Raw genomic sequence first — 27,395 nt, 5'->3', positions numbered from 1 at the left:
ATGACTATAACATTTTTCACTCAACCACTAATGCCAATTACAGAACATTTTGTAAGAGTGAAGTGGGGCTGTACAGTGCTCAGCATAAATGAGTACACCCCCTTTTGAAAATGCTTATTTGTATCCATTTTTTGTGAGTATAGCCAACACATTAAACAAAACGGTTTTATTAAACAGTTATATACATTTAAAATTAGAGTTTGGTTACCAAACATCTTGAGGAATAGAAAGGTTCATTTAAATTCAAACGAGTTATTGGAAAAACAAATTACAAGCTTAAAAAATTCAGCTTAACTTTACTATTTTTATGTTCATGTTTTATTATTCTCATGAGTTTCATGATTTTGTGATCTTAACTCTTTTCGTTAGTTCTAGTTTTTGGTATTTGTACCAATTAATCTAATGTACATGCACAAATACAGTGCTCAGCATAATTGAGTTCACCCCATTTAGAAAATGAATATTTTTATCCATTTCTGAGTAAAGCAATGTATTTTGGTGCATTTAAACAAAACTTTATTTTATTGAATTATTAACAAATATATTTATTAAAATAATATTTCAGTCAAAATATTGCAAAAAAAAAAAACAACAACAAAAAAACAACAACAACTAAATAACAACCTACAAAGATTCAGCTAAATTTAAAAAAAATTTTTTTTGCTTTTCTTGATTTTTCCTTTTTTTTTTTTTAAAGTTTGTATTTAATATTTTTCTATAACATAAATTTGGCTGTACTAGTTTTTGGACCGTTAAATTATTTTGTGATTTAAACTCCATTTTGGCTTCAGTACTGATTAATCTAATGCATATGTGCAAATATAATATTGTATAGCTTCCTATTAAAAATCTGAATTTAAAAGATAGATTTGTGAGGGGTGTGCATATGCTGAGCACTGTATATTTTTGTAAAGCATCCTATACAAAATAATAATTTAAAAGAGAAATATGTAAGGGGTGTCTCATTTATGCTGAGTACTGTATATGCATTGTAGTTTAAAACTATTAACCAGTGGACATAAACCATGTACTGCGGGAAGTGGGACCACTTTAACTAAAGGCTTAGTGCGTTAATCTACTATGTGCTTAACCATGTGCACCACCAAGCTTCTTACAACTCACCCTGGTCAGTCTAGAGCATCATAAACATCCTCTTAACTCACTAGGTATACTTTATATGATATACAAACAGTTAAAAACAAATCTTTATTGTCATGAACAACCTTTAACATTCATGGAAGCTTTCTGTTGCATTTAATGTTCTTTAAATATATAGTTTTTGATTATGTATTCAATTATTAATTTATACACTTGAAACTTTCAAAGTTGAATGCATTTTCCCTATTGGTATTTTCACAATGCATAATACAGTGGTAAATTAAGAAATGCAATTCTTACTGCATTTATTTGTTTTTTTTTTATCATTGTATTATTTATTTGACACAAACCATCAAAGTTGTAAATGGAGTGTGTTTTACAATAAAATAATTTTTTGTTGGTATTACAGAATTTAACATAATGTTTGTTATTCACCCTCTCTTTGTTAGGGGGAGTTGCAACAAGACTTATTCCTCCATTCAGGAATGAGCTAGAGTGATGATATTCATACTGCATATTCTCAGTTACACCCTCATTCAGTCTAAGAGAAATCAGTCATATGTGACCATTCCTTCATTATGAAACTCATTTGGAGGTAAAAAAAAAAAAAAAAAAAAAACTATTTTTTTTTAATGTTCAGTAAATTTCTCATACTGTCTAATCGGTTTTTGTGAAACAATTTCAATACAATTTAAATCACTGTTTTCTTAGCTTTAAATAGGTTTAGTTATCAAGCGTTAAAGCTATTGTATTTCCCTAGCATAGACAGTTTAATCAGGATTGACAGAGTTGCTATTACATAATTTAAAAGCTTGCCATTAACAATGTACAATTTAATTTGATCACAGTTTCAATGTAATTTAATTTAAAAAATGAATTCATTGACTATTTAATTTATTTCACAGTACAAAGAAGTAGTTTAGTAAATGTTCAGTCTAGATTTTCAGTAAAAATATTTTTGTTCAGTTTTTTAGGCCTGATAATTGGCTGTTGCTTGTTCTTTTAATAGTCTGAATTTATATGGCCAATTTAACACATTTAACAATTTAATTCATTTACATTTAGTCTGTTTACCAAAAAAATACAAATTATAGCAATGCGGGTGGGTGTCTAATAGATGTGTTTTTATTATAATAAAATTTTGGGTTTCCATGAAAAACTGTCTGTGAGAAACTGAAGAAAATGGCCCCACTCTCCCCTGCTCTTTGGTAAATTTACTAGCAAGTAAAAGTAATTATAAGCGGGAACGGGTTCTATACTTTTTATGTTTACATAATTTATAATGGCTTTGATAACGTTTGTAAGTACTTCAGTTTATTAGGTCAAGAAATACGCGAATTAAACCCTTAACCACTCAGCAGTTTATAAACGTGTGCTGCTCCTCGAGCGTCTCTTCCTCACACATGCGCTCACTCAGCTTCATCCGCTCTTTATAGCTCTCATTTGATCACGTGACGCGGCTCGCCCAATGACAAGCCTGATCTGTTTCCTCCAACCTGTTACAATGTAACATCCTATTGAGCAGCGAAACTGATACAAATGCACGCGCCCGTGTCCGCTGTTGATTCATGCTTTTGCATTTCACCATGAGCTCAGTGGAAACAATGGTCTTCAGCTAACAGAATCCGCACCCACGGACCGAGGTATGTGACAATCGGGCACATGAGCCCTAATCTTAGCATTTGCTTTTAGCACAATAGCATTAATGGCTAGCTGAGAGATATGCACCGCAAGAGATTAAGCAACCAGTCTATTAGTTAATCTAGTGGTCTGCTCTTTAAGATTGTTTACTGTGTATTTGCGTCGGATTGTTATGATCACAATGTCAGTGCAGGGAATAATTCATAAACTGCAGCGGCAGATTTGTGGATCAAAACAAACGGCTTTGTCCTTTTGTGAGCTTTAATGCCTGTGTTAATAACAGTAATGTACTGTACCTACATTAATTTTGGACGTAAAATCCACGTACAGTACAGTATTGGACGTAAATTTTTGTGACCAAACCGGAATATCACACAGATGAGAAACTGAAAATTAATATTAATATGTTACAATATGTTTATAGTTACAAGAATGCTGTTAGTACCATTTAAATAATGCTATTCTTATGTAAGTGATGTTTCCTTATAAATAATGTTGTATGAACCTAAAGACTATACAATAGAGGCACTTTGATAAACCCTAATTTATTTAACTTGTTGACTGAGGTAAAGTTGGTTAATTACTCACACATTCAGACTTTCTCTCCAATAATTTCATCTCAATAAAGTATTTTTTGCTAATTTTAAATACTGAAATCATATTATCAGCCAATGACTATCATGTTAATGTTGTTTTGAAGTCATACTTGCATGTCATTTCAAGCTGGATATTCAAAGTACCATGGTGAACAATATAGGGAACATGTAACAAGTTGTTACTGAATGAATGTGCAAATATAAAACCAACTTTCCCGCAATAACTTGTTGGATGCTATGGGATTGGACAAACACACACACAAAAAAATAAAAAAAATAATAGTAATTATGTCTTGATGCCATGACTAGATAATAAAAGTTTAAAAGAAGTGTGTTTAGACAACAAACAAATATTGTAGCTTTCATTGTGTGAGTGTGTGTGTGTGTGTATACAGTTTATTTATTTTAATACATTTAATTGGAGTTTTTACGATTATATAACATGTTTTTATCTGTGTTGATCTTGCCATGAAGTTTCTGATTTGGCAAAAAACAAACACACAAAATACATTTAATTAGTTAATCTTTTTATTATTATTATATATTTAACATGTACACGCATATTTCCAGGTACCAGATATAACAAACCAAAAAGCAAACAAAACAAAAGGCTTCTGAGGATTTTAGATCAGAATACAATATCACCTCTTTTACTAATCCTTTAATAAAACAATTCCAACTCCACCACCTTTATAAACCACATAAAAGGGCCCCAAACTATCAAAAATTATGAATTTATTTCTTAATATTTCTACATTTTTTTTTTCCATTGACACGTTTGTTACCATCTCTTTCAGCCTAGCCTAAAGAAATAAGCTGTTTTGCTTGCAGAATACATGCAGTTAAATTCAGAATTATTAGCCATCTGTTTATTTTTTTGGCAAATATTTAAAAAAGAAAAAAAAAAATTCAATGGGGGGCTAATAATTCTGACTTCAACTGTATGTTCATAAATATATGCTTAGTATTTTTAACTTGATCTCCTTGGGATATAAATGAAATAAAAATTTAAAGGAGACATTGGTATATTAACCTCAATAATCTTTTCTATCATTTCTTTCACACCTTTCCAGAAGTTGTATTCCTTTACATTCCCATATACAGCGATGCAGCGTTCCTTTAAGGTCCCTGCATCTCAAATTAATTAATCTTTTACTGCATCGTCTGCCCTAAGAAATTGATTAAAAATGTGTCAAATGTTCTTCAATAGGAAAGCAGTACAAGATTACGTTCCTGCTCTTGACCTTTAGCTGCAATTTATGCTGCAGTTTGCTCTGGAAGTCTTGTATTAATTTAAATGAACTTGACTCCTCATTGAATGTTCCCACGATGATGGATCTCTGCATAGATGTACTTGGTGCTTTGTAAAGGAGAGGGCATGTGAAGGGTCATACAGAGTGCCAGCAACAACAGCAAGATTTCTGTAAGCGCTTCACTGACTGATATAACTGGCTCAGGCAAATCTTGAACTCCAGCTCTGTGGTCATATCGGAAATAACATGTAACGAAACGCATTTGCTGTACACTCAGAGAGCTTGTGGTGACTAAAGCTGATGCATTTTAGTGTTATTATAAAGCGGCATGAAATGAATACATGTATACAGTTAATAAGGTATTTTGAGGTCATTTTGAAACCAGTAGCACTTGACTTGCATTGTATAGACCATTTTGAGGGATGTAAACAATAACAATGTTCCCAATGTATTTCCTGTTTTCCGTTTTTAATTTCCATAGCTTCCGAAAATCCCAAAAGGTCCACATATTGCTAAATAATGTTACGATAGCTGTTTTAAAGTTATGTTATGATTGAACTGCTTTTTGTAACAGTTATGAAATAGTTTGACGATAAGCAGGAAATGTTCATGGGCCAATGACATCACCACATTGAAATGGTCTATATGTTTTTAGCATTGATGCTATCTGCGGCGTCTTAAAGTCTTAAAATGTCTTAAATCTCAAAAATAAAATTTTAGGTCTTAAATCTGCTGAAATATTGTGTTGTAGATCTTAAATCTTTTTTAAACGGGTCTTAATTTTCTTTTGTTTGTGTATAGCTACGCAATCCGTTCCATTCCACATAAAGAGGAAAGAAATGTGTCTTGCAGGACAACTGTGCTACATGGATTAATTATAAATACAAACAAAACACTGGACATAAGCTATTATAAAAAAAGCCTATGCATAACTAACATATACTATAAAATACTTAAACTATACACATAAGAACTTTAACTTTTTATTTAAGTAATGTCTTTTTTTTAACTCTGTTTACCATAATGGTTTAATTATTTTCCTTATAATAACATTTGTTTAATTTCCCCATGTATTTACTACTGAAGACACGGACCTCAGAGTGTTGTGCATGCATTTAGTTTATTATAGCTATTAATAGTTTTAAGTTGGTTTGATTTCTCTTCATATATTGGGTTTTACTATGCTTAAATTGCTTTGTTTACTTAAATGGATTAAGTTCACAGCACTCATTAGAATTAGTTTTTAACTTTTTTTTATTTTATTACTTTCTGGTTTGTTGCAATGGTTTGTTTCCTCAAACAGTTTCACTTACCTTAACTTTTTGGGTTTTACAGTGTAATTTTCTTCTACAGTGATAATTTCTCTTAGCCTCTTATGTTTATGTTCAGTTATTTCATGTTAAAAGCAATAGAAATTATCTATTCCTTGCCATAAAAGTAAAATGACTGAATCAAGACATAGGAAGCTGAGAAAAATACTATTATTAGAAGACTATTTCAGATGGCACTAAGAGGTTCCTTTTGTGTTCTCATACTAGTTTGGAACCATTTAGGGGTGAGCAAATTTTCATTTTATGTCTTTTTATCCATGTTTTTTTATGGTTTATTAAATGAACAGTTCTCATTTTATCAACAGTCCTCAAAATAGCATTGAGTGAATACGATGCAAATGAAGTGGTAAAACTAATCAGATATGAAGTATGTATAGACTTCTTTTATAACTCTGCTTGTTTTGAAAGCGCTTTGAAAAATCAGTTCAAAGTTTAGATGAAAGTGATCGGCACCCTTTGATTTAAATCCAGTGGGCAGCGCTCAAGGATTCACCCAACAGCTTTTGTAAAGACGAAAGCTGGAATATGGTTTGCAAGCATGTTCACAATGTTAATTCATTAAAATGCATTGAAACGGATAATAAACGATTAAACTGAGTTAAGAAATCATCCCAGCGTGTGTTCAAATGTAAGCCTCAAGACGCACAAGTCTCTGTCTTGCCTATTGATGTGTTGATCAGGATCAGGATTAGGAAAAATCCATTCGTAATCCGATGAATAGTGCACACTGATTGAGTAGAGTCAGATTGAGTTTTTGGATGACTCGGGTGAGGTTTCACTGTCTCTGCTGGATCGGTGTGTTAAGAGAAGTGTACGTTACAATTCAAACGAGTCTCATAATGGCACTCTGCTGTCCTGTCTTCTCGTTTTTCAGTATGAATTAATCATGGCGCTTCAGATGACTACTAACATCATCCTGAATGCGCCACAGATCGCTAAACAAACCAGATGCAAAGAGCCATTACTTAGGCAGCACTTTTCTTCTTTATTACTTTAGATTAGTAATACAGAGACATGAATCAATTCGACAGAAGAAATGCTCCTCATATGAAATCATTGGAGGTTTTGGATTAAAGTATGGTTTGAAGTCTACATATACGTTAAAATTTTTGGTTGGTATTCTTTGAGAAGTTTTAAAGAATGAAAACATGTAGAAATACCCTTATTATGCTTTTTTTGGGATATTGCTTTTCATGTATTGTGCAATGTAGCTGTTTGTGAATATAAAATTGCACAATAAATGAGCAATATCACACTCGTAGCAGTGCGATATGGCTGTATATCAGCACTGGTTGGAGGCGTGCGTTAGTGTCCCATCAGTGCTGATATACAGCCATATCGCACAGCTATGAGTGTAATATTGCATTTATACAACAGTTCGACGGCATAATCCTGTATATAAAAAAGAAAATCAAACATGGAGAGTCTAAAAACCCTTTTGTATTAGGAACTACTTTCTTCCACCATTCATTCACATTTGCAGCTGACGTCAGAAGAGCAGAAGCCGTTACTAATTCACCAACGTCACTTTAGAGCTAGAATTTGAATGATTCTCTAGCGTAATGTCTAAAGTGAAGACAAAACAGGTGATTTTGCTGACTTTTTAAGATTATAAGGCGATAATGAGAGAGATACAGAGATGTCTCCCTACATAATTACAGTCTACAGTATTTCTCTTTTGCTATTGAGGTATCACAATTATAAACCCTGAAAAAAGCAGTACAACTTTAAGATTTCTGTTGTGTTTGCGACAAGGTTAAATGCTAAACACATGCGGGCATTTCTTCTTTCTTTCTGCTAATGCAACACACACATTCCTGATATGCGAGTCCCATCTCACACTCAACACACTACAATTATATGGTATAAATGCAGCACTACAACATACAAAAGAGAGAGATCGACTTAGAATATCACTTGTATGTTTAATAATGATTTGATCAGCTGTAGTTAGAAATTACGATGTTTTAATTTTCTAAGTGATTATTATGGGGTCCTGTCGCCATCTTGTGGATAGACAACGTCAATCGTCTTTAGTTTAATCAGTATAGCAGGCTAATGGCCGTCAACGCGTTGCCTCTCAGAAATTATAAATATTTAAAATAGGCACTATCCTTATAAATAAACTGCAGTTGCAATCTAAATAACTACATTCTCATCTAAAAAGCCTCAGGTACATTATGTTGTGGAACAGCAGGAATATTTGTCAAACTGTAGAGTGTCCTCTGCTTGTTGCTGTATGTGGGTGGAGTAATACACACAGGGGTGATGGGGTTGGTCAAGTCCTGTTACTGGCAGAATATCACACAGCTATCAGCCAATCAGATTCAAGAACCAGACAGAACGGTTATATAAATGTGAATATTGGTTTCTTGAAAGAAAGAAATAATCCTAAACAACCTGAATTGAGTCATCTGTATTTCCAGTCTTGCTTTCAGCACTAAGTTAGGATTGAACTAGGAAAATACGCTATATTGTTGAGTATTGCACTTATCATAATTCTTGCTATATGCCATTTCCCTAAAATAATGCTATTTTAGTTGTTAATTATTGTTTAAATGATTTGTTTGTGTAATGGTCTTGTTAAAAACAATAAACAGCTAATAGATATTTTTCTGATTTAATTAAATCCAACTGTGACTAAAACGACTGGAGAATTACTGGAAAAACTTAGCAGATAATCTCATTCTTATTGGCTGTTGTCCTTTTAATTGATCCTACTACTGACATTAGTGTTTATTTTTAACTCTCTGCTCTGAGACACTAGCTTCACCTTTGGGCACGGTTTAGCCAGTGGCGTAATAGCACCTAATGCAGATATAAAGGTTCTAAGGCCCCATGTGATTGGTCAAATTTGGATAAACCACCTATGCATGCAACACTAATGCTTTGCACAAGGTCGCACCACTATTGGAATGTTGAATATATTATTGATTGGAATATTGAATATATTACTTTTATAGCAATAATTATAATTTTTAAATAGTTTTGTGCAGTTTTTGTTATGCCAGCAAAGTCTGCACTTGTTGGAGTTTCCATTTCGACTTTAAAATTTGGTGTATGTGAGAACAGCAGTTGATCATGTAATGTGGTTTACTAAGGTCTGATGTAGTCAGTTTATTGTTACTACCATTTAAAACAGCACATTTTAACCCATTTTTGGTCAATCTTTAAATTGATCTGTTCATAAGGTTTAGTAAAAATGCTTATTATTAAAGATGCATTGATATGGATTTTTGGGCTGATATCGATAACTCTGTTGGAGGCCGATAACCGATATACTATAGCCAATAAATATTTCAAAATGTTATATTTTTATACAGTGAACAACTGATTTTATTTTAAAAACTTCATAAAAGTCTGAACTGATCTTAGAATAACCTACTCAAAGCAAAAAACAAAACAAAAACAAACATTATTTAAAATGGCAAGGTGATTATATAGACCTATATTCACATAAATCAGCATGCCAAAAATAATTTCCTTTTCTTCATAGCAAATTAACATGACTGTTGCATAAAAAATAATAGGTTAAATAACAAAGTGGGATTTAATTAACAAACTAATAAAATAAATATATGTGAACTAAAACGAACACGAAAGAGCTAAGAACTGGAACCAGCTCAAATGTTCTCAAAAAAACAAAACATGTTATATGTACAATTGTTAGTTGCTGGGTCATTTAACACACAACCTCAAGATTCTCTTGTGCTTATACAAAGTTATCTTTCATTTATACACATGTAATATTTTTCCTGATGCGATTTAAACCAAAATACACAATGACTCTCTATCAAACATATCTACAATGATGAGGGAGATGGTTACGTACTGAAATATTAACGAACAGCCATACCACACAAACTTTGTGAGAATAGACTTTGAAGGAATAATAGGCTTTGTGAGGGAAGCTTTTAGTGCACCAAACAAGTGTGACCCACACATGCGTGAAGCAGGCAGTACAATTACGTAATCTAATGGCTTTAAAGATATCTGCCCAATTTTGATATTGGACCGATAACGATAACATTAAAAATAGCATTTACTGGCCAATATAAATATGGCCGCTGATATATTGTGCATCCCTTATTATAAGAACCCTCTCCTTATGTAAGCAAATTTTTCAGTGGCATCATTGTGGACGCAAAATATTTTAAGAGTGACTGTTTGTATTCTTTTTGTTGGTTGATTAGAAGTTTCAATTAATGTGTATGTTATTTGATTATCAGCTACAGGATAAACCTTTAGCATCCATAGCAGCTTTCGCACCAGAGGAAAGTTTTTACAGTTCCTAGAACTTTTTGGCATGTTTGCACTGCAGGATCTGATAATGATTTCAGCTATAAGAACGTCTTTTGGAAGGAGTAAATTAGCTAGTGCAACATGAACGTGTACTTGGGTAAATGCATGCCATACAAAAACATCTTCACAGTGTTTTAAAGACACGTGTTGAATTTGTCTGCTGCATTGTGTACTTTTGTTCAGCTTCAATGATGTGTAGAATTTATTTAGCAATGTAGCACTTGTAGGTATGGTGCAAGATGTAATGGGTAGTAAATTCTTTTTTAAAGCCCTCCTGGCATAACTTGTCTACATTCCATCTCTATTTTCAAACCCAAAACATACTCAAATACACAGCTTTGATCAAGATGGCCTCCGTCCTCTGGTTGTTGATTATGTGCTTGATGTCAGATAGAAAATGCCCAAAAAAAGAAATCAATTATTTTTACAGACTCCAAATCATGCCTCCAAGTGATGGAATCTACAAAAATGATCATCCTTTGATTGATAATATTTTAACCAAAGTACACCATCTACAAAATCAGTTTTATTACATAGTTTTTTTGCTGGATTCCAGGACATGTCGGGCTTTCAGGAAATGAGCGAGCTGATGCAGCTGCTAAAGATGCTTTGAAACAAATTGTGAACAAATGCCAAATTCCTCCATCAGAGATCAGACCTTTTATCAACATTTACATTTTAAACAAGTGGCAAGAGGAGTGGGATGCATTGGAAAATAATAAATTGCATGAAATCCAAGCTAAAATCTCAAACCGAATTTTAAGACAAGATTTGAGCAAGTTATTTTTACCAGATGTCGTATTGGGCATACAAGATTAACCCATGTTTTTTTTGCTCAAAGATGAAGACCCCACTCAATGTTTGTGCTGCAAAACTCCGCTTACTGTAAAACACATTTTACTGGACTGTCCTGCTTTTAATGATTCTAGAAGACTTTTTTTATGAAATGAATTTTCTTAAGGACATTTTTAACCAAGTGACACCAGAAAAGATTTTAGAATTCTTATCATATATTAACACTAAACATCTTATTTAACTTGTGTATTCATTTGTTTGTTGTTCTTATTTGTTTATTTAAAAATGATTTAATATTGAAATGTTCTTGCCATGAAAATAGCCTTGGTTGCTGACATGGCAATAAATCAAAAATACATTACATTACATGTGCTTGATGTCGCTATAACGGAGTTACCTCTTGGAATCCTTTGATTCAGAAAAAGTTTTTAAGGACATTTAAAGGCCAATTCACACTGGACTGATGAACAGAAACAAAAACAAAGCCTGCTGGAGTTTTACCCCTGATGGGCGTTTGTTGCAGTTGGTCAGAGTTTGTTTTCACCTGACTGAATATGTTCAATTGGTGTTTGTTGGATCATGGAATACATGAGTAGTGTGCTATGATCAAATGGCAACAGATTCTGACTTAACCTTGCCAGGGACCAGATAGGCTAACATGAATGTATTTTCAGTCCAGAGAAGGATCATTTAATTAATTTCATTATTATACCTGCCAGTTGTTGGGGAAGTGTGAACATGACAGCAATTTTCTCACAAAATTCTAAATGCAGTGGCCGACTTGTTTGTCTTAGATGTGAATTTGCTTTAACAGAAAAATCCTTTCGGAATCCAAAAACGGTTCCCCTATATCCAGGCGTAAACCCAATTTTGGAACATTTATATTTTAAAGAGAATTGGGCAGAACAGGCTGATTAATGGAGTTGCATTAAAAAAAAGTTATTTAAAATATAGTTTAAGTTTCCACAGTATTTTGTCAAACAAAATGAAAATCCAGAGGTACTGGTTCTGTTTGAGAGCAGGATGGTTGCAGTCATCACCACTCCTACCTTTGATTAAAGTGATGGCTATTATAGTCACAAAGGTAATGCGAGTAGTCCACTGTTGACACTTGATCTGCTGCGAAGTGTAGGGTTAAACTGACACAATGACGTGTTCAGAGCTTTGGTGTACGTACTAAAATAGTATCACTTCAAAAGTGCTGAGGATGTGCTACTAATAATCCATATGCATACTGAAAACTGAGTGACTTTAGTTTGTGATTGGCTTTGTGCTTCATATTTAGTCATCGTGAAAATAACATTATTCTTGGTGTATTTTAATGTTTTATTAGTATCGTGAGAATATCTGTATCCAAACTTGTTTGAGTTAATTGTGTTTTGTTCCTCCATATTTGTTTTCCCTTTGTATTCCCAACAGTACTATTCAATGTACACTTTAATATCGCAATAGACTGGTTTTGGGGGTTATTCATAGCCCGCTGAAAGTAATTAGTTAATTCTGAAAAGCTTCTAATGTTTGATGGATGAACAGTGGGGAGAATAATAACACCTCACTATATACAGTACATACATATACATTATATGTTGCAGTGACAGTAGATCTGGTGTGTGACACACAGCAACAGACATTGCACATTCTCCTCCCAAGGGAGAAAACTCCAAGGCAACCAGCCATATAACTTCCTCGTTTATGTTGTGTCTTGACTGTTTGCCCTGCCATTGTTTTGTGTCTGAGGCGTTTACACCATGTCTGCTCCCATGTTTCAGTGTCGGTCATGGCAGCAGGCGTCAGTTTGTTGAGTGATCTGCCCTACTCCACCAGCAGAGAGTCCAACACTGACATGGAGACAGGTATTCTACTTCTGTTTCTCTACCTGTGCATGAAAGATTATTAATTCAAGGTATTTATTTGGAAAAAAAAAATGTGTGTGTGCGTGTGTGTATATATATGTATATATATGTGTCTATGCATGGATGGATGGATAGATAGATAGATAGATAGATAGATAGATAGATTTGATGTTGTGATATACAAACAGCAAATGAAATATTAAACTTTCTTGATGGGTTAATTTTGGTGTTTGCATCAAATGTAATTAACAAAAGTGGTTTTATGTATATAACACATTAAATAGTGCATTATTTAATGTTTGTGATTTTAATAAATTGTGTAATTAATGCCAAAATGTGGGTAAATATTTCATCATCATTCAGTGTAGCAGATATATTTATGTAAAACTAAACATGATTATTCTGAGCCTTACTTTAAATGCATATACTGTGTGTATATATACACTAACCGGTTACTTTATTAGGTACACCTGTCCAACTGCTCATTAATGCAAATTTCTAATCAGCCAATCACATGACAGCAACTCAATGCATTTAGGCATGTAGACATGGACAAGACAATCCGCTCAGTTCAAACTGAGCATCGGAATGGAGAACAAAGGTGATTTAAGTGACTTTGAATGTGGCATGGTTGGTGTGAGAAGGGCTGGTATGAGTATTTCAGAAACTGCTGCTTTACTGGGATTTTCACGCACAACCTCTAAAAGTCTGAAAAAGAGAAAATATCCTGTGAGCGGCAGTTCTGTGGGCGCAAATGACTTGTTGATGTCAGAGGACAATGGCCAGACTGGTTCCAGCTGATACAAAGGCAACAGAAACTCAAATAACCACAATAACAACCGAGGTATGCAGAAGAGTATCTCTAAATACCCAACACATCAAACCTTGAGTCGGATGGGCTTCAGCAGCAGAAAACCACACCGGTTGCCACTTCTGTCAGCTAAGAACAGAAACTGAGGCTAAGTTTTGCACAGGCTTAACTAAATTGGGCAATTGAAGATTGGAAAAACGTTGCCTGGTCTGATGAGTCTTGATTTCTGCTGTTACATTCGGATGGAATGGTCAGAATTTGGCATCAACAATCTAAAAAAGCATAGATCCATTCTGCCTTATATCAATGGTTCAGGCTGGTGGTGGTGTAATAGTGTGGGGATATTTTCTTGGCACACTTTGGATCCATTAGTATCAATTGAGCATTGTGTCAACGCCACAGCCTACCTGAGTATTGTTGCTGACCACGTCCATCTCTTTATGACCACAGTGTACCCATCTTCTGATGTCTACTTCCAGCAAGATAATGCGCCATGTCATAAAGCGTGAATCATCTCAGACTGGTTTTTTAAAAACAACGTGCTAACCAGTGGGAAAAGCCAGATAGTGGAAGTATGAAGATTTAAAATGAATAATCACAGCTATTCATTTAATTTAAACAATTGTTATTTAAATTACAATAATAATATTTTTGATTACTGTATTTTTTCTTCATCATTTTAAATGACTCCTTCTATCTCAGCTGGTTCCTTTTAAAAACCAGAGATAATGCATCTATAATTATCTTGGAAACTACCTCAAGTGGCTGAGGTGAGAAAGAGCACACTAATGGCCTTGGTAACCAGAACTTCAAGCTCATATCCATTATTTCATAAGCCTCTTCAAATGCTTAGTCCACTGGCGTACAGAGAAAAGTACTTTTCTTTTATGTGCTATTCAATTTCTGTGCTCCTAATTGCGTGAAATCTTCACATTCACTGTCGCAGATGCAGCACATTAGTTGAAAAGGTGTAATTTTAGACTCTTTGTTGAAATGCAGGCTGGGTTACGCAACCAGAGCTGTCTTTATCATTTCCATAAAACACATCATCCTTTTTCGCTTCCACCTGAGATGACACACAAACACACACTTCAGCACAGCCTCCCACTGACTTCAAGTGCAACAGGGGAATCAGTTGGTTTGCGTGTCGCTTTTGTGATCGTATAGTGGTGATTCACTGCTCTGGAGTCAGTGCTTAGTTGGTTCAGGCTGTGCTAAATGCAGAGACAGGCTTGTTCTTCCCTCATAGAGGAGATCGTCATGGGTTTTCATAAAAAGATCTTGATTAGGAGGCATAGCTCAGCTGTGGAAGTTTTGTCGACGTCTTCACAGAGGGTCATCGTGGCGTTTAGCATTTCTGAGGCACAGACTGGCATAACGGGCTGCGGATGTAATTAATCATGTTTATATTGGGGCTGCTAGGTCTGGTGAGTGAATTCTGAATTTTCTTCATCTGTTTTTGCAGTAAATGTCCGAGTGCCTACGGCGAAGTACACCAAGGTGGGTGAGACTTTAAGGCATGTCATCCCAGGACATATGCAGTGCTCCATGGCATGTGGAGGTCGAGCATGCAAATATGAAAACCCCTCTCGCTGGAGCGACAAGGAGCAAGCTGTTAAAGGACTCTACTCCTCATGGTAAGCCGTCATCGAGTAGGTTTTTTTTAAAATATTGAGTCATTATCTATTCATTGTGTAAATAAATCCTGGTTCCCTTAAATTAAGCTGAATCAAATTAACCTTATGAGTCCATTGAACTTTATTATATTAAACCGACTTAATTACACAAGCTATTTTAAGTTAGAACATGATTAACTTTGTTACTATGAACTGAAAACATATGCTGTCATGACTAATTGATTATATAAATGTTTACTGTGTAGTCAAAGGCTCCATTGATGGTTATTTGTTTTGTTTTTTCATTGTAAATTGAAAGCATCCGTTTATTTTAGATTTAATTTTAACTTTATTAATATATTTTTCTAACATTTGAATTAATTTATTCATGAACATTTTCTTTAATGCTAATATGGAAAAATCTAAGCATTTTATTTTACTTTCTGTCTGTTCTACAAAGCTGTTGTCCATCAGTCTATCAATATATTATGTTTTATTTATATATATATATATATATATATATATATATATATATATATATATATATATATATATATATATATATATATATATATATATATATATATATATATATATATATATATATATATATGGATGGATGGATGGATGGATGGATGGATGGATGGGACACTGGAGCGTTTCAAAGTCACGTTGATCAGCGGTTTGTCTATAAGCGGACATACAAGTAATCTGCTGATGAATCATGGCTTTAAAACACTCCAGTGTCCCTGTATCTGTGTTTACATTCGGTAAACAACGGTGAGTTCGGTGAACTGATGACCTTCACGGCCAATCACAGTCATTTCGGTTGAGCATATGAACCCAATGGCAAATCAGCGGTGTTTAAGAATGTGCTCAATAACGTTTATATTAGCGGTATTTTGGTATCGATTGGTACTGAATTCCAGTATCATGCAACCCTAGCTTGTACTATTCTGGCCAATGTTTGGAAATTTACATACTTGCTACTTTGCTTTTTTTAAGATAAATCATCCATATTTGTAAGGTAAAAACATCGGATAGATGAATAAATCTAAAAAAAGATAAACATTACTTGACATATATTTAGGAATGAACAGGTACCACTTCCTTACAAACCGATACGAGTACGAGCATTTTAATTTTTGAACTCGCAGATACCGAGTACTGATTCCTATACTTCTCCGATTTGGTTTCAACGAAAGTAAAATTTATTTGAAAGGTGGTTTTATTTTTGCCTGTAGCAAGGATGAGCACAACAATCTTTAAAAGAAGGCTCTGCCAAGCCAAAAATATACATATTGTTGATAACCCTGTAAATCGATAGACCTTATCGATTATCCTTGTGCTGACACGCACTCGTGACTTCACACATTACATAATCAAGTGTGTGCAGTGTACGTTACCTTATGGAGTCACTCTCTTGATATTGAATATTGGGGACTCCTAAAACCATGTAATGCATGGCTCTTTGTTACATTCGCGAGTCCTGCCATTACTCTACGGGTCAGGTAATCAAAAAAGTTTAACTATATGGTTGCAATATTTGTATCTTGTGCTTCACAGGATAACTGATCATCTGTTAGCCATGGCAAGACCTTCAACTGAAATCATCGAAAAATTCAACATCATCGAACAATTTCATGCGTACGTTGAACTCTTGAAATAAATGATTCCCATTAAGTAGCAAGGATGGCTTTGCTGATGCTTAATCTTGCTTTTTTTCTACTTCTAGATGTGGTTTAAAGACTGTAATCAACCTGCAGCGTCCAGGGGAACACGCAAGCTGTGGCAGCACTCTGGAGCCAGAAAGCGGCTTCACTTATCGCCCAGAGCTTTTCATGGAGGCAGGGAGTGAGTATTTCACACATGCGCGCAAACAATCTAAATGGGTAAATCCTGACTGTTATTACATTAAATCGTCAGCTTGTTTGACAAGCTGAAGAAGCTTTTGAGCACTATTTGCTTTAACCTGCAGCGATGGTGCTTGCAGGGGGTGTTCAGCTTTCATTCAGGTTTTGAGGCTTATGGGGATTGGCAGTCCTTAACAAGCTCTCCTGAGAGCCGTGCTGTGCTTATAGGCTCTGCCTTCTGGGAAACTATGGAAGGCACAATTTTCCGCAGAGCCAAGCGTGTCGAAACATGCATGAAACGTCTAGCAAATTAAGGAAGAGTCAGCACTGATGAGATGCCCTCTGTGTGTTGTGTCATTTATATTTCCAGTCATCCTGAAAGGAGATGGAGTATGTTTTTACATAAAAATAAACCATATGTAGGTGTGTTTCTGGATTGGAGCACAGACTTCCTTCCTCAAGTACTTTACAATCATGAGGGGGGTGGGGGGTCTCTCCACGCCACAACCAGTGTGCAGCAGCCACAGGACAACTCACCACACACCAGCTTAAAGGGGAGTAGAGAGACAGTGATAGAGCCAGTTTGGTGGATGGGGATGATCTGGAGGCCATGATCGGTAAGGACTGATGGAAGGAATTTGGCCAGAACACCGGGGTTACACCCCTACTCTTTACGAGAAGTGCCATTGGATTTTTACTGACTACTGAGTCAGGACCTCGGTTTAATGTCTCATCCGAAAGACAGCGCTCACTGACAGTATAGTGTCCCCTTCACTTTACTGGGGCATTAGGACTTACACAGACTGCAGGTTGAGTGCCCCCTGCTGGCCTCACTAACAGCACTTCCAACAGCAACCTAGTGTTCCCATGTGGTCTCCCATCCAGATACTGACCAGGCTCAGCCCTGCTTAGCTTCAGTGAGTAACTGGTCTTAGGCTGCAGGGTGATATGGCTGTGGCTATACATGTACAAGAGCTGTTGCTGTTTATTTGCAATGTTGAGGACAATATAATGTTCATTACATTGGTACTTATGCTTATCGTAAATACTGCAGTCTGTTTTAAAAAATGAAATAATTTGTGTACAATCTCAATCAGGAAGATTGAACACACTCAGACCTGTTTGTCGAGGCTGTGGATTAAAGTTTCTAATACTGTAAATTAGGCATGGGCCGGTATAAGAATGGTTTCACAGTATCACAGTATGGTGATTACAGCTCAAAATATGTTCTTTTTTTAAATGTCTGGGTAAAAAACAACAACATTTCTTTCTATTGAAAACAATATATTTTATTTTAAGAAACATTTCAAATATTTTGGAACAGTAAGAGGATTGTGGGCTGACCAGTAGCTTTTGATGGGGATGGTCCTTTGCTGCTGGAGATACCGTTGCCCTAAAACAATAATAAAATCTTCTAAAATATTTGACGACATGTAAAAAACCAAACAAAAAAATGTACATTTACCACAGGAACAGTATTACAGAAAATTGTAGCTGTTTTAAACCGTGACTTTTTCCAAACCGCTGTAAACCTTGAAACCGATTATCGTGCCATGCCTACTGTAAATAATGTTCACGGTCTTGCACAGACCATTTGTTTCACTTCAAAACACTTCAATGCTTCAACCAAGGCCACAAGTACCAATTTAATTCTCTTGAAAGTCATTGACTTGCATTTTATGGATTACCAAGAGTAATAATTTCAGTTAAAAATCCTCTGAAAAAGTCAGCTATATCTTTGATATCCTAAGAGTGAGAATATTACCAGCAGATTTTTATTTTGGTGTAAACATCGCCTTTTCATTTTATGTATTTCTAGTTTATTTTTACAACTTTGGCTGGAAGGATTATGGTGTGGCATCCTTGACTACAATCCTTGACATGGTGAAGGTGATGTCATTTGCCATGCAAGAAGGGAAAATCGCTGTCCACTGCCATGCTGGACTCGGCAGAACAGGTCAGTGTCCTACAGCAATTCTATTTCAGAAGATCACTTCAATATTCAGTCCATTTGCATATGCATTTACTTGATTATTAATTACCCTTCTTATAGGTGTCTTAATAGCATGCTTCTTGGTATTCACATCCCGGATGAGTGCGGATCAAGCCATTTTGTTCGTTAGAGCTAAACGTCCCAACTCAATCCAGACCCGTGGCCAACTGTTGTGCGTTCGAGAGTTTGCCCAGTTCCTCGTGCCGCTGAGGAGTGTGTTTTCGTGTGCTGAGCCTAAAGCTCATGAGGTCACGTTGTCGCAGTATCTGACCCGTCAGCGGCATCTGCTGCATGGATATGAGGCACGCCACATGAAGAACATGCCAAAGATCATACACCTGATCTGCAGGCTACTGCTGGACATAGCGGAGAACCGGCAGACAGTGGAAGAGGAGGTGTTGGAAATCCCAGACCTCACAGAGGAGGTGGAGAAGACCGTCTCTCTGCAGGCCCTTCAGCAATTGGGGAAGGAGATGAGGGGCAAAGGCATACCCATTTCCTCACCTCGATCCCCCGACCAGCCCAATTTGCTTGGGACACCGTGTGATCCACCTCATGACCAGCCCCTCTGCAGTGACCAAGAGTTTGATGTGCTCTGGAGGTGGCCGACGGTAGACAATACCTACAGGTCTCGGCTCATCTTGAGCAAATGTTTTAGCTATAGTGACTCTGCTTTGCACAAACTAGACCAAAGGGTACATGTGCTACAAAGTCCCCAAAATCTTGGCAGCAAATCTGGGTTAAACTTTTCTGAGCTTTATGCATCTCAGAGCAGATTAGCTGCAGAAACTCCTGATCTTCTGTCATCAGATATCGACAGCAGCCCCAATCATGACCTTTTAACTGGTTCTAGGAGCTCCTTGGTACAGTCCAAAAAAGTTCAAGAGCAAGTATCCTGCTCTCCCGCCTCTGTAAAACGGGCACCTCTGAAGGTGGCCAAGCGCAGCATGTCTTATGGATTTCTAGGGAGGACTAATGACAGCAGTACAATGTTTTCAATATGTCAAGTCGGCAGAAGCACTAACAAACACTCGAACTCTGATGTCACACAACATTTCAAGGATGTTCCCATTTTAACGCTTCAGAGTGAACTCTCGCCTGAGACTCGTCATCTGTTTGTGGCCAAAGCTCTCACCGTAGACCTTGATGGAGAGGAACTCGGGAGTAAGCTGTCAGTGTGGCAGGTAAGAGTATGCAGTAGATATTTGGATTGAGTCTTCAATTCTTTGTATCAATGTATTCAATCATCTGTATCGTGATCTTAGTTATTAACTGACTGCCCTCCATTTTTGCTGTTGTCCCTCAGACTGAACTGAACTCTCGTGAAGGTGCATGGGAGAGACTGTGCACTGAGAGAGATCCAGTGGTGCTCTCCATGCTCATGTGGTCCTGGCTGGAGCAGCTGAAGGAGCCCGTCATCACAAAAGAGGATGTAGAGACTTTGTCTGGAAACAGACTGAATCCAGAGCATGCGCTGAATTCACTCGACAAGGTACCATGGAACATGAAACAATGTCCTTCGAGGAGTGCTTCACCAAATGAGTACTACTTTCTATATTTTCATGAAAACAACAAATAATTTAGTATTTTGCTATTTTTATATTTGGTTGAAAATGGTGACATTTAGGCCCAATCCCAATTCTACCCCTTAACCCTTCGCCTTACCCCTTATTTTGTGCGTTCATATGAAGGGGTAGAGGTGTTCCAATTCTCTTTAGCTTGAAGGCGTAGGGCTAAAGGGAAGGGCTCGATATCCCTTCAAACTGAGATTTTTCAGGACAACGCTCAAAATCAATAGGTAAGAAAATTTCCCAGAATACACCAGCCACAACGGCAGCATGGCTGCAACTGGAAGCAAGGAGATCCACAAATTAGTTTTTTTTTTGTCATTATTACCAATTTTTTTACAACAAACAAACATGTTTTAATATTCATAACGGCCTTCATGTTTTACTGGCATGCTTAAAAAAATAAAAAATAAAAACAGCTAAATTTTGCTATCTATAATCCCTAATAATAACTCCTGTAAAGTAGTCCCACAACATTCTGTGACTAGACACTGGGATACCCTCAAAAAAGCCTAGTGGCTGGGATTGAGCTTTTTACAGTGTCTGCTATAATGTTAATGTTGCTTTTGTCTGTTTACATAGATGAATATGGCCACAGTGTAAATGTACAGTACAGTTACGATCTTATTGCCGCATTATATCGTTATGATAACATGATATATGCCTTGAGTGATTTCCTGAAGATAAATACCAAAAAATAACACAACTGGAATAACTACAACAGTCAAACTCATATGAAGCAAGAGATCGCGATGACACGTGATGACCTGTGATGACCTGTGCTGGTGTTGTAGTGCTGTCCCATTTCTTAGGGGTAAATTTTGAAGCCCTTCCCATTTACACTCTGTTTCAAGGGCCAAGGGGAAGGTAGGGTACAAAAATAGAATTGTGATTTGACCTTAATGTTATTTTCTGCATTGTTCCATCACTTCTCTTGGCTCTTTTGGTTTTGGATCAAAACAGAAAATGATAGCGTCCCAATTAGCTTATTTATACTATGTGCAAAAAGTAAGGGTTTTTTTGTGTGAAGGACAAGTACACACATTTGATTTAATAACAAGATTTTTCAAGCTTTGGAACATATTAATTCCTCATTAACAATCTGTTCTGTTGCTTATTAATGTGCCCTAATTATGTTAGATTTTAATTAACAATCATTCAAACATCTTTACCAAAGCTTTAACCATCTGTCTCGTGCATCTGCAATGTTTTTAGATTAACACTTTTACCAATGTTTGTAGTTCTCATCAAATTCACGTTCAACACACAATGTATTGTGGGTAATATTAGCCATTAGAGTGTGCTTAGACGTGCACTTCATACTTGTACTATGATTTGGGACATACTTTTTTGAAATTAAATGCAAATTAATTATATGAAACATTTATTTATTTATTTATTTTTTTGAAAGACAGTATGTAAATTGTCCTGGTTATGCAGCATTAGTCCTGGTTAACTTGAAGTTCACACTGTAAGACCAAACAAATGTTGAACAGACATCGAAGAACAACCTATTCTGTGGACTTGGTCCACTTGATTGGTGCACACCAAGGTTCGGATGATTTCTGATGTATTCTTGAAATGAACCGCACAAGGATTATCAGCAGTGTGTTTAAACCGAGCCTAATATATTCATCTTTTGTTTTCTCACATCCAGTTTCTGCAATTTTCAAAACATCAAACATCTGTTACAAAATTACAGTTTAGATTTCTCTTTAATAGATTTTACTCAACTGCACTACCTCTGTTCTTCTGTTGTTGTTGTTGTTGTTTTTAAATGACTGTAAAAAATTTTAATCATTTTTGATCCTTGAAAGTTTGTTGAAGCCCTCTGATGGGCAACCACTACTTTTTGGTGCATAACATTACTGCTGTCTTCCTCTATCATCTAAACGGAGTGTGTGTGTGCGCGTGTGCATGTGCGTGTGTGTGTATGCTAAAACATTTGTGTTTTTGTCTTTGTGTTGTTTAGGGTCAAAAACAAACACTTCTCTGTATTCTTGACTGTGCTGCTCATTTGCTTAAAATACCAGAGGAAGTTGAGAATGCCTTTTTTGAACGCGCAATCAAAGCATTTACATGGGTAAGTCGTGGATTCAAAATGACTTTAAAGATTCCATGGAATGAATATCTGGATATACCCAGGCACGGCTGAATAAGAAGTGTTCAGTACCTGGCAATGACATATCATACGCCTCCAACACCATTGCTTCCTTGTTCTCATGTAAATTCCTGGTGAAAAACTAGCCAGTTAGAACAAAACACAGACTTTGATCAACACGAGATCATTAATATACACAACCCAGGCAGCATTTGATTGAGCACAACATTTCCTAGTGAGATTACAACAATGATATGTTTTCCCTTAATTTTTTTTTCATCTAAGCTAGTATTAGGCTTACCATGGATGTGGGACTCCTATTTTGAAAAAAAGACTTTAAGGAAGAGTAAGCAGTTCAGTTAAGCCAGCAACCATGCATGACCACAATGGGCCCATTTCCACTGAGTGGTACAGAGCAGTACAGTACAGGTCGATACGGGTCACCTCTATCAGGCTTGCATTTCCACTGCCAAAATGGTACCAATTGTACCCTTTTGGTGGTCGTGGTGTACGACAGAAAGTTTCAGTCGACGTCATTCTCGCTTGAGGAAATGTCAATGTAAAGCTGTACGGGTCATTCACATCATATGAGAAGCCCTTCTCACAAAAAAGATGCTGTATACACATAATTACTTCGGTATAAATGTCCATTACTAACCCTTCTATGAACACGATTCGATTATAACTGCAGATCAATGATGCGAACGTCTGTAACGCTACTGTAACGTCTACACAACGTATATGAACACATACAGACCCTTACAGTCTCTGATATGTTACCAATTACAGAAGAACTACACACAGAATACATTTAGTCCTTATTTGTCCTTATACCTTTTGACAGTTGAAACGGCCATAAAAACGTATCGTACCGTACCACTCAGTGGAAACAGGCCAACAGGGTCTTGTTTGTTCCAGCTCATCAGACTGCATAATGAATGTCACCCTTAAGAGGCATGAGGTTTGCTTAAATGTCTTTGCTTAAATGTCTTTTGTTAGTTTAACATGTATACATTTCCCACACATGTTTGTGATGAGGCTACAGACACATGTAAACTGCTTAATATTAGCGTTTCAAGTCACTTTAAAACTCATCTGTTTATGCAGATATTGAAAATATTTAACATGTTCAGGTCCATTTCTAGGTTTGGAAAACATTTCTGGAGAATTTCTGCACTTTCCTAAACCATATACAGTTGACGTCATAATTATCAGCCCACCTGTCAGTTTTTTTTCTTTTTTAATTATTTCAGAGCAGGGAAATTTTCACAGCATTTGCTATAATATTTTTTCTTCTGGAGAAAGTCATTTGTTTCATTTCGGCTAGAATAAAAGTTCTTATTAAAAAAAAAAGATTTTAACACCAATATTAATAGCCCTCTAAGCACTTTTTTTCTCTATCGATTACAGAACAAACCATCATTATACAATGACTTGCCTAATCACCCTAACTTGCCTAATTAACCTAGTTAGGCCTTTAAATTGCACTTTAAGCTGGATATTAGGAAAATATCAAACTAGAAAAGTAAAGTTCGTAGACTAACTTTATAGTGTCTCGAGAGCCTCATCTGTAAGCTTGAAGTAGTTCAAATAATTAAAGTAGTTTTTAAGATATTTGAAACAGTAAACTACATAGATTTGCATGTTTCTAGTATGGATTGGAATGTTTCTTGCAAGGCTGGTGGTAGGGTGTTCTGAGTGGTTGCTAGGGTGTTCTGAATGGTTGCTAGGATGTTCTGAGTGGTTGCTAGGCAGTTGCTAGGGTGTTCTGAGAGGTCATTAAGGCGTTGCTAGGTGGTTTCTAAGGTGTTGCTAGGTGGTTGCAAGTTGTTGCTATGCAGTTGCTAGGGTGTTCTAAATGGTTGTTAGGCAGTTGCTAAGGTGTTGCTAAGTGATCGCTTGGGTGTTCTGAGTGGTTGTTAGGCGGTTGCTAAGTTGTTGCTAGGCCGTTGCTAAGGCATTGCTAGGCGGTTGCTAAGATGTTCTATCTTGTTGCTAAGATGTTACTAGGTAGTTGCTAGGGTGTTCTGAGTGGTTGCTATGGCGTTGCTAAGACGTTGCTAGTTGGTTGCTAGGGTGTTCTGAGGGGTTGCTAAGGCATTGCCAGGCATTTGCTGAGGTGTTCTAGGTTGTTGCTAAGGTGTTGCTTGGTGTTTATTAGGGTGTTCTGAGTGGTTTCTAGGCGGTTGCTTGGTTGTTCTGAGTGGTTGCTCAGGCTTTGCAAGGTGGTTGCAGAGGTGTTGCAAGGCTGTTGCTAGAGCGTCCTGAGTGGTTGCTTAAATGCTGCTAAGGTGTTCTGAGTAGTTGCTAGGCAGTTGCTAACATAAATTAGCATGTTATTAGAATGGTTCTAGTATGAATTAGCATGTCGCTAGCATGTTTTTAGTATAAACTAGCATGTTGTTGGCATGAATTTAGTATGAATTAGAATGTTGCTAATATGATTAGTATGTTTGTTATAATGTTTCCAGTATAGATTAGTATGCTTGTTAGTTTGTTTCTAGTATGGATTGGTATGTTGTTAGTATGTCCAATGTCAGTGTGAGTGTCAGTGGCAGTTTTTTTTATAATGGAAAAATTTTCCAGGACAGTTTCGGGAAACCATAAGTCGGATCAGATGGAAAAGATATAGCAGCCTAATTCAGTCTGGTTTGGAGTTAGTTTGGTGGTTGTAGTATGAATGGTCTAGCAGGAGATGTGTTCTTAAAATAGTCTAAGAAGAAGTAATAAGCTTATGTAGTATAACAGTATGTTTTACAGTAAAACAATATGTTGGCTTTCTCAAGCCACCATAATTAAATATTATGTTCTGTCACCCTGGCAAAGATGAAAGAAATCAGTTATTAGAAATGAGTTATTAAAATTATTATGTTTAAAATGTTGAAAATGTTTCCGTTAAACAAAAATTGGGGAAAAATATAGAAGGTAATAATTCAGGAGGATTAATGATTCTGATTTCAACTGTGTATTCTATTTAGAAATCAGAAAACAGTTTAACATGTTGTTTCAATCATTGTATGACACCTTTTAAATCCGACTGCTGGCACATTTAGTTTGGTTTTGTAATGTTTTGCGGAACTTTATGGATTGTTTATGACTAAATCCACATTATGTGATTTTAACATCGGTCTCCTCCTAACAATGTAATATTGGTTTATTCCAGATTTCCTCAGATTCAGAGAACGGCCGATTAATCTATAAAACTCTGAAAGACGTCATGATCCCCGTTCTCAGGGATTTGAGGACAAAAGCAATGGAGGAGCTGGAGTTGACCTGCCACTGTTCATACGTACCATGATCAACTGGACAAGGAAACTCAAGTCTGGAGTCTGCACTGTCATTTTTAAGAAACAAATGATACAAAAAGGCACAAACTAACAGGTGTAGTGTTTATTTTCTGTATTCAGTGTCTTTGCCATGAGTACTCCTTTAAATGACGTAATCTTAATGTCTTTTATGTGTGAGAGAACAATAATGACTGCCATACATGTGTGCCACAAGGTTTTGTTAGGCTATTTTTCTAATTTTGTTCCTTAATAGTTTATTTTTGGTATACAATATTTATTAGCTAACTGATTAAACTATTTATTAATAGCTATGTCACGTATGTATTTATTTCTATGCTTTCTTTTGGATTTAACGAACTGAGAATTCTCCTGAAAGTATGTTTTGTCTTATAAAACTGTTTGAATAGAGAGGGAAACGTTCGACGTACCTCATTATCGACTAAACCAAATAATATCACTGTGCAACACATCATTTTATGATTAAATCTTTAATGGTTTTATTGAATGAAGCAAATTGCCAGATTTGCTGATTTTATTTATTTATTTTTTTTGCCTTTGCAATTTAAATGATTGTATTTAAAGTACAATAGAGGACCGCTGAATGCTTTCATTCATAATGCAATGCAGTTTACATTAGTAATAGATCAGCATGGACTTGATCACAATTTCTGAGAATGTATCAATACAATTCCTGTTAAAATGAAGCAAAATACTGCCCAGGATGCTCTTTACATTGTTATTTGCATTATTTATAACTAAGCTGCTTCTTTTAATGAACTTAGGAACGCAAATATACGAATATGTGTATTGTGGTGTTTAATACTAGCGAACACTGTGTTGAAACTGACCTCATATTTTTGTTTTGTTGTCAATTATAATTGTCTTTATAAGTCACATCATGTAGCCAGCAGAATACGTGTTTATTCATTCATGTACGTGGAAGAATTGTACGGTTTTTCTTCTTCAGTTCTTAAAGGAGGAGTGTGGGTTTTCCAAAGCACTATATATTTTTGTTTATTACATTTCCATTGCGTTCTACAAAATAAACCTTTTGAATGTTACGGTTGGCATACTGTCTTATTAACATGCTAATTTAACTTCAATTTCTTTATTAAAGCAATTAAATCAATCCTGTTATTTTTATGTTTGTGTTCTGGTTCATATTTTTAAAATAGACTAGGGTCAGAAAAAAAAATCTAATTCGGAAAGCTCCATTGCTTATTTCCATTGTCTAATTTTTCCAGCTTTAAAACAAGGCAAAATTAAACCGTTTTAGAAGGACTTGGAAATACAATGT

The 27,395-nt window shown here is 35.8% G+C and overlaps 1 protein-coding gene across 1 annotated transcript; it reads left to right on the top strand.

The window, feature by feature from the left end:
* The first annotated feature begins 2,588 nt into the window (after nucleotides 1–2,588).
* On the top strand, nucleotides 2,589–27,159 carry ptpdc1a (protein tyrosine phosphatase domain containing 1a). The gene is made up of 10 exons (XM_056468553.1): nucleotides 2,589–2,741; nucleotides 12,786–12,869; nucleotides 15,146–15,317; nucleotides 16,863–16,943; nucleotides 17,032–17,150; nucleotides 18,969–19,106; nucleotides 19,203–20,326; nucleotides 20,449–20,634; nucleotides 22,683–22,793; nucleotides 25,975–27,159. The coding sequence occupies exons 2-10, from the start codon at nucleotides 12,794–12,796 to the stop codon at nucleotides 26,107–26,109; spliced, it is 2,142 nt and encodes a 713-aa protein (XP_056324528.1). The 5' UTR covers nucleotides 2,589–2,741; nucleotides 12,786–12,793; the 3' UTR covers nucleotides 26,110–27,159.
* The last annotated feature ends 236 nt before the right edge of the window (nucleotides 27,160–27,395 follow it).

This window comes from Danio aesculapii, chromosome 11 (assembly GCF_903798145.1).
Source record: "Danio aesculapii chromosome 11, fDanAes4.1, whole genome shotgun sequence".
Taxonomy (NCBI): Eukaryota; Metazoa; Chordata; class Actinopteri; order Cypriniformes; family Danionidae; genus Danio; species Danio aesculapii.
Note: the sequence above shows the minus strand (reverse complement) of the source record. Positions and strands in the feature narration are given on the sequence as shown.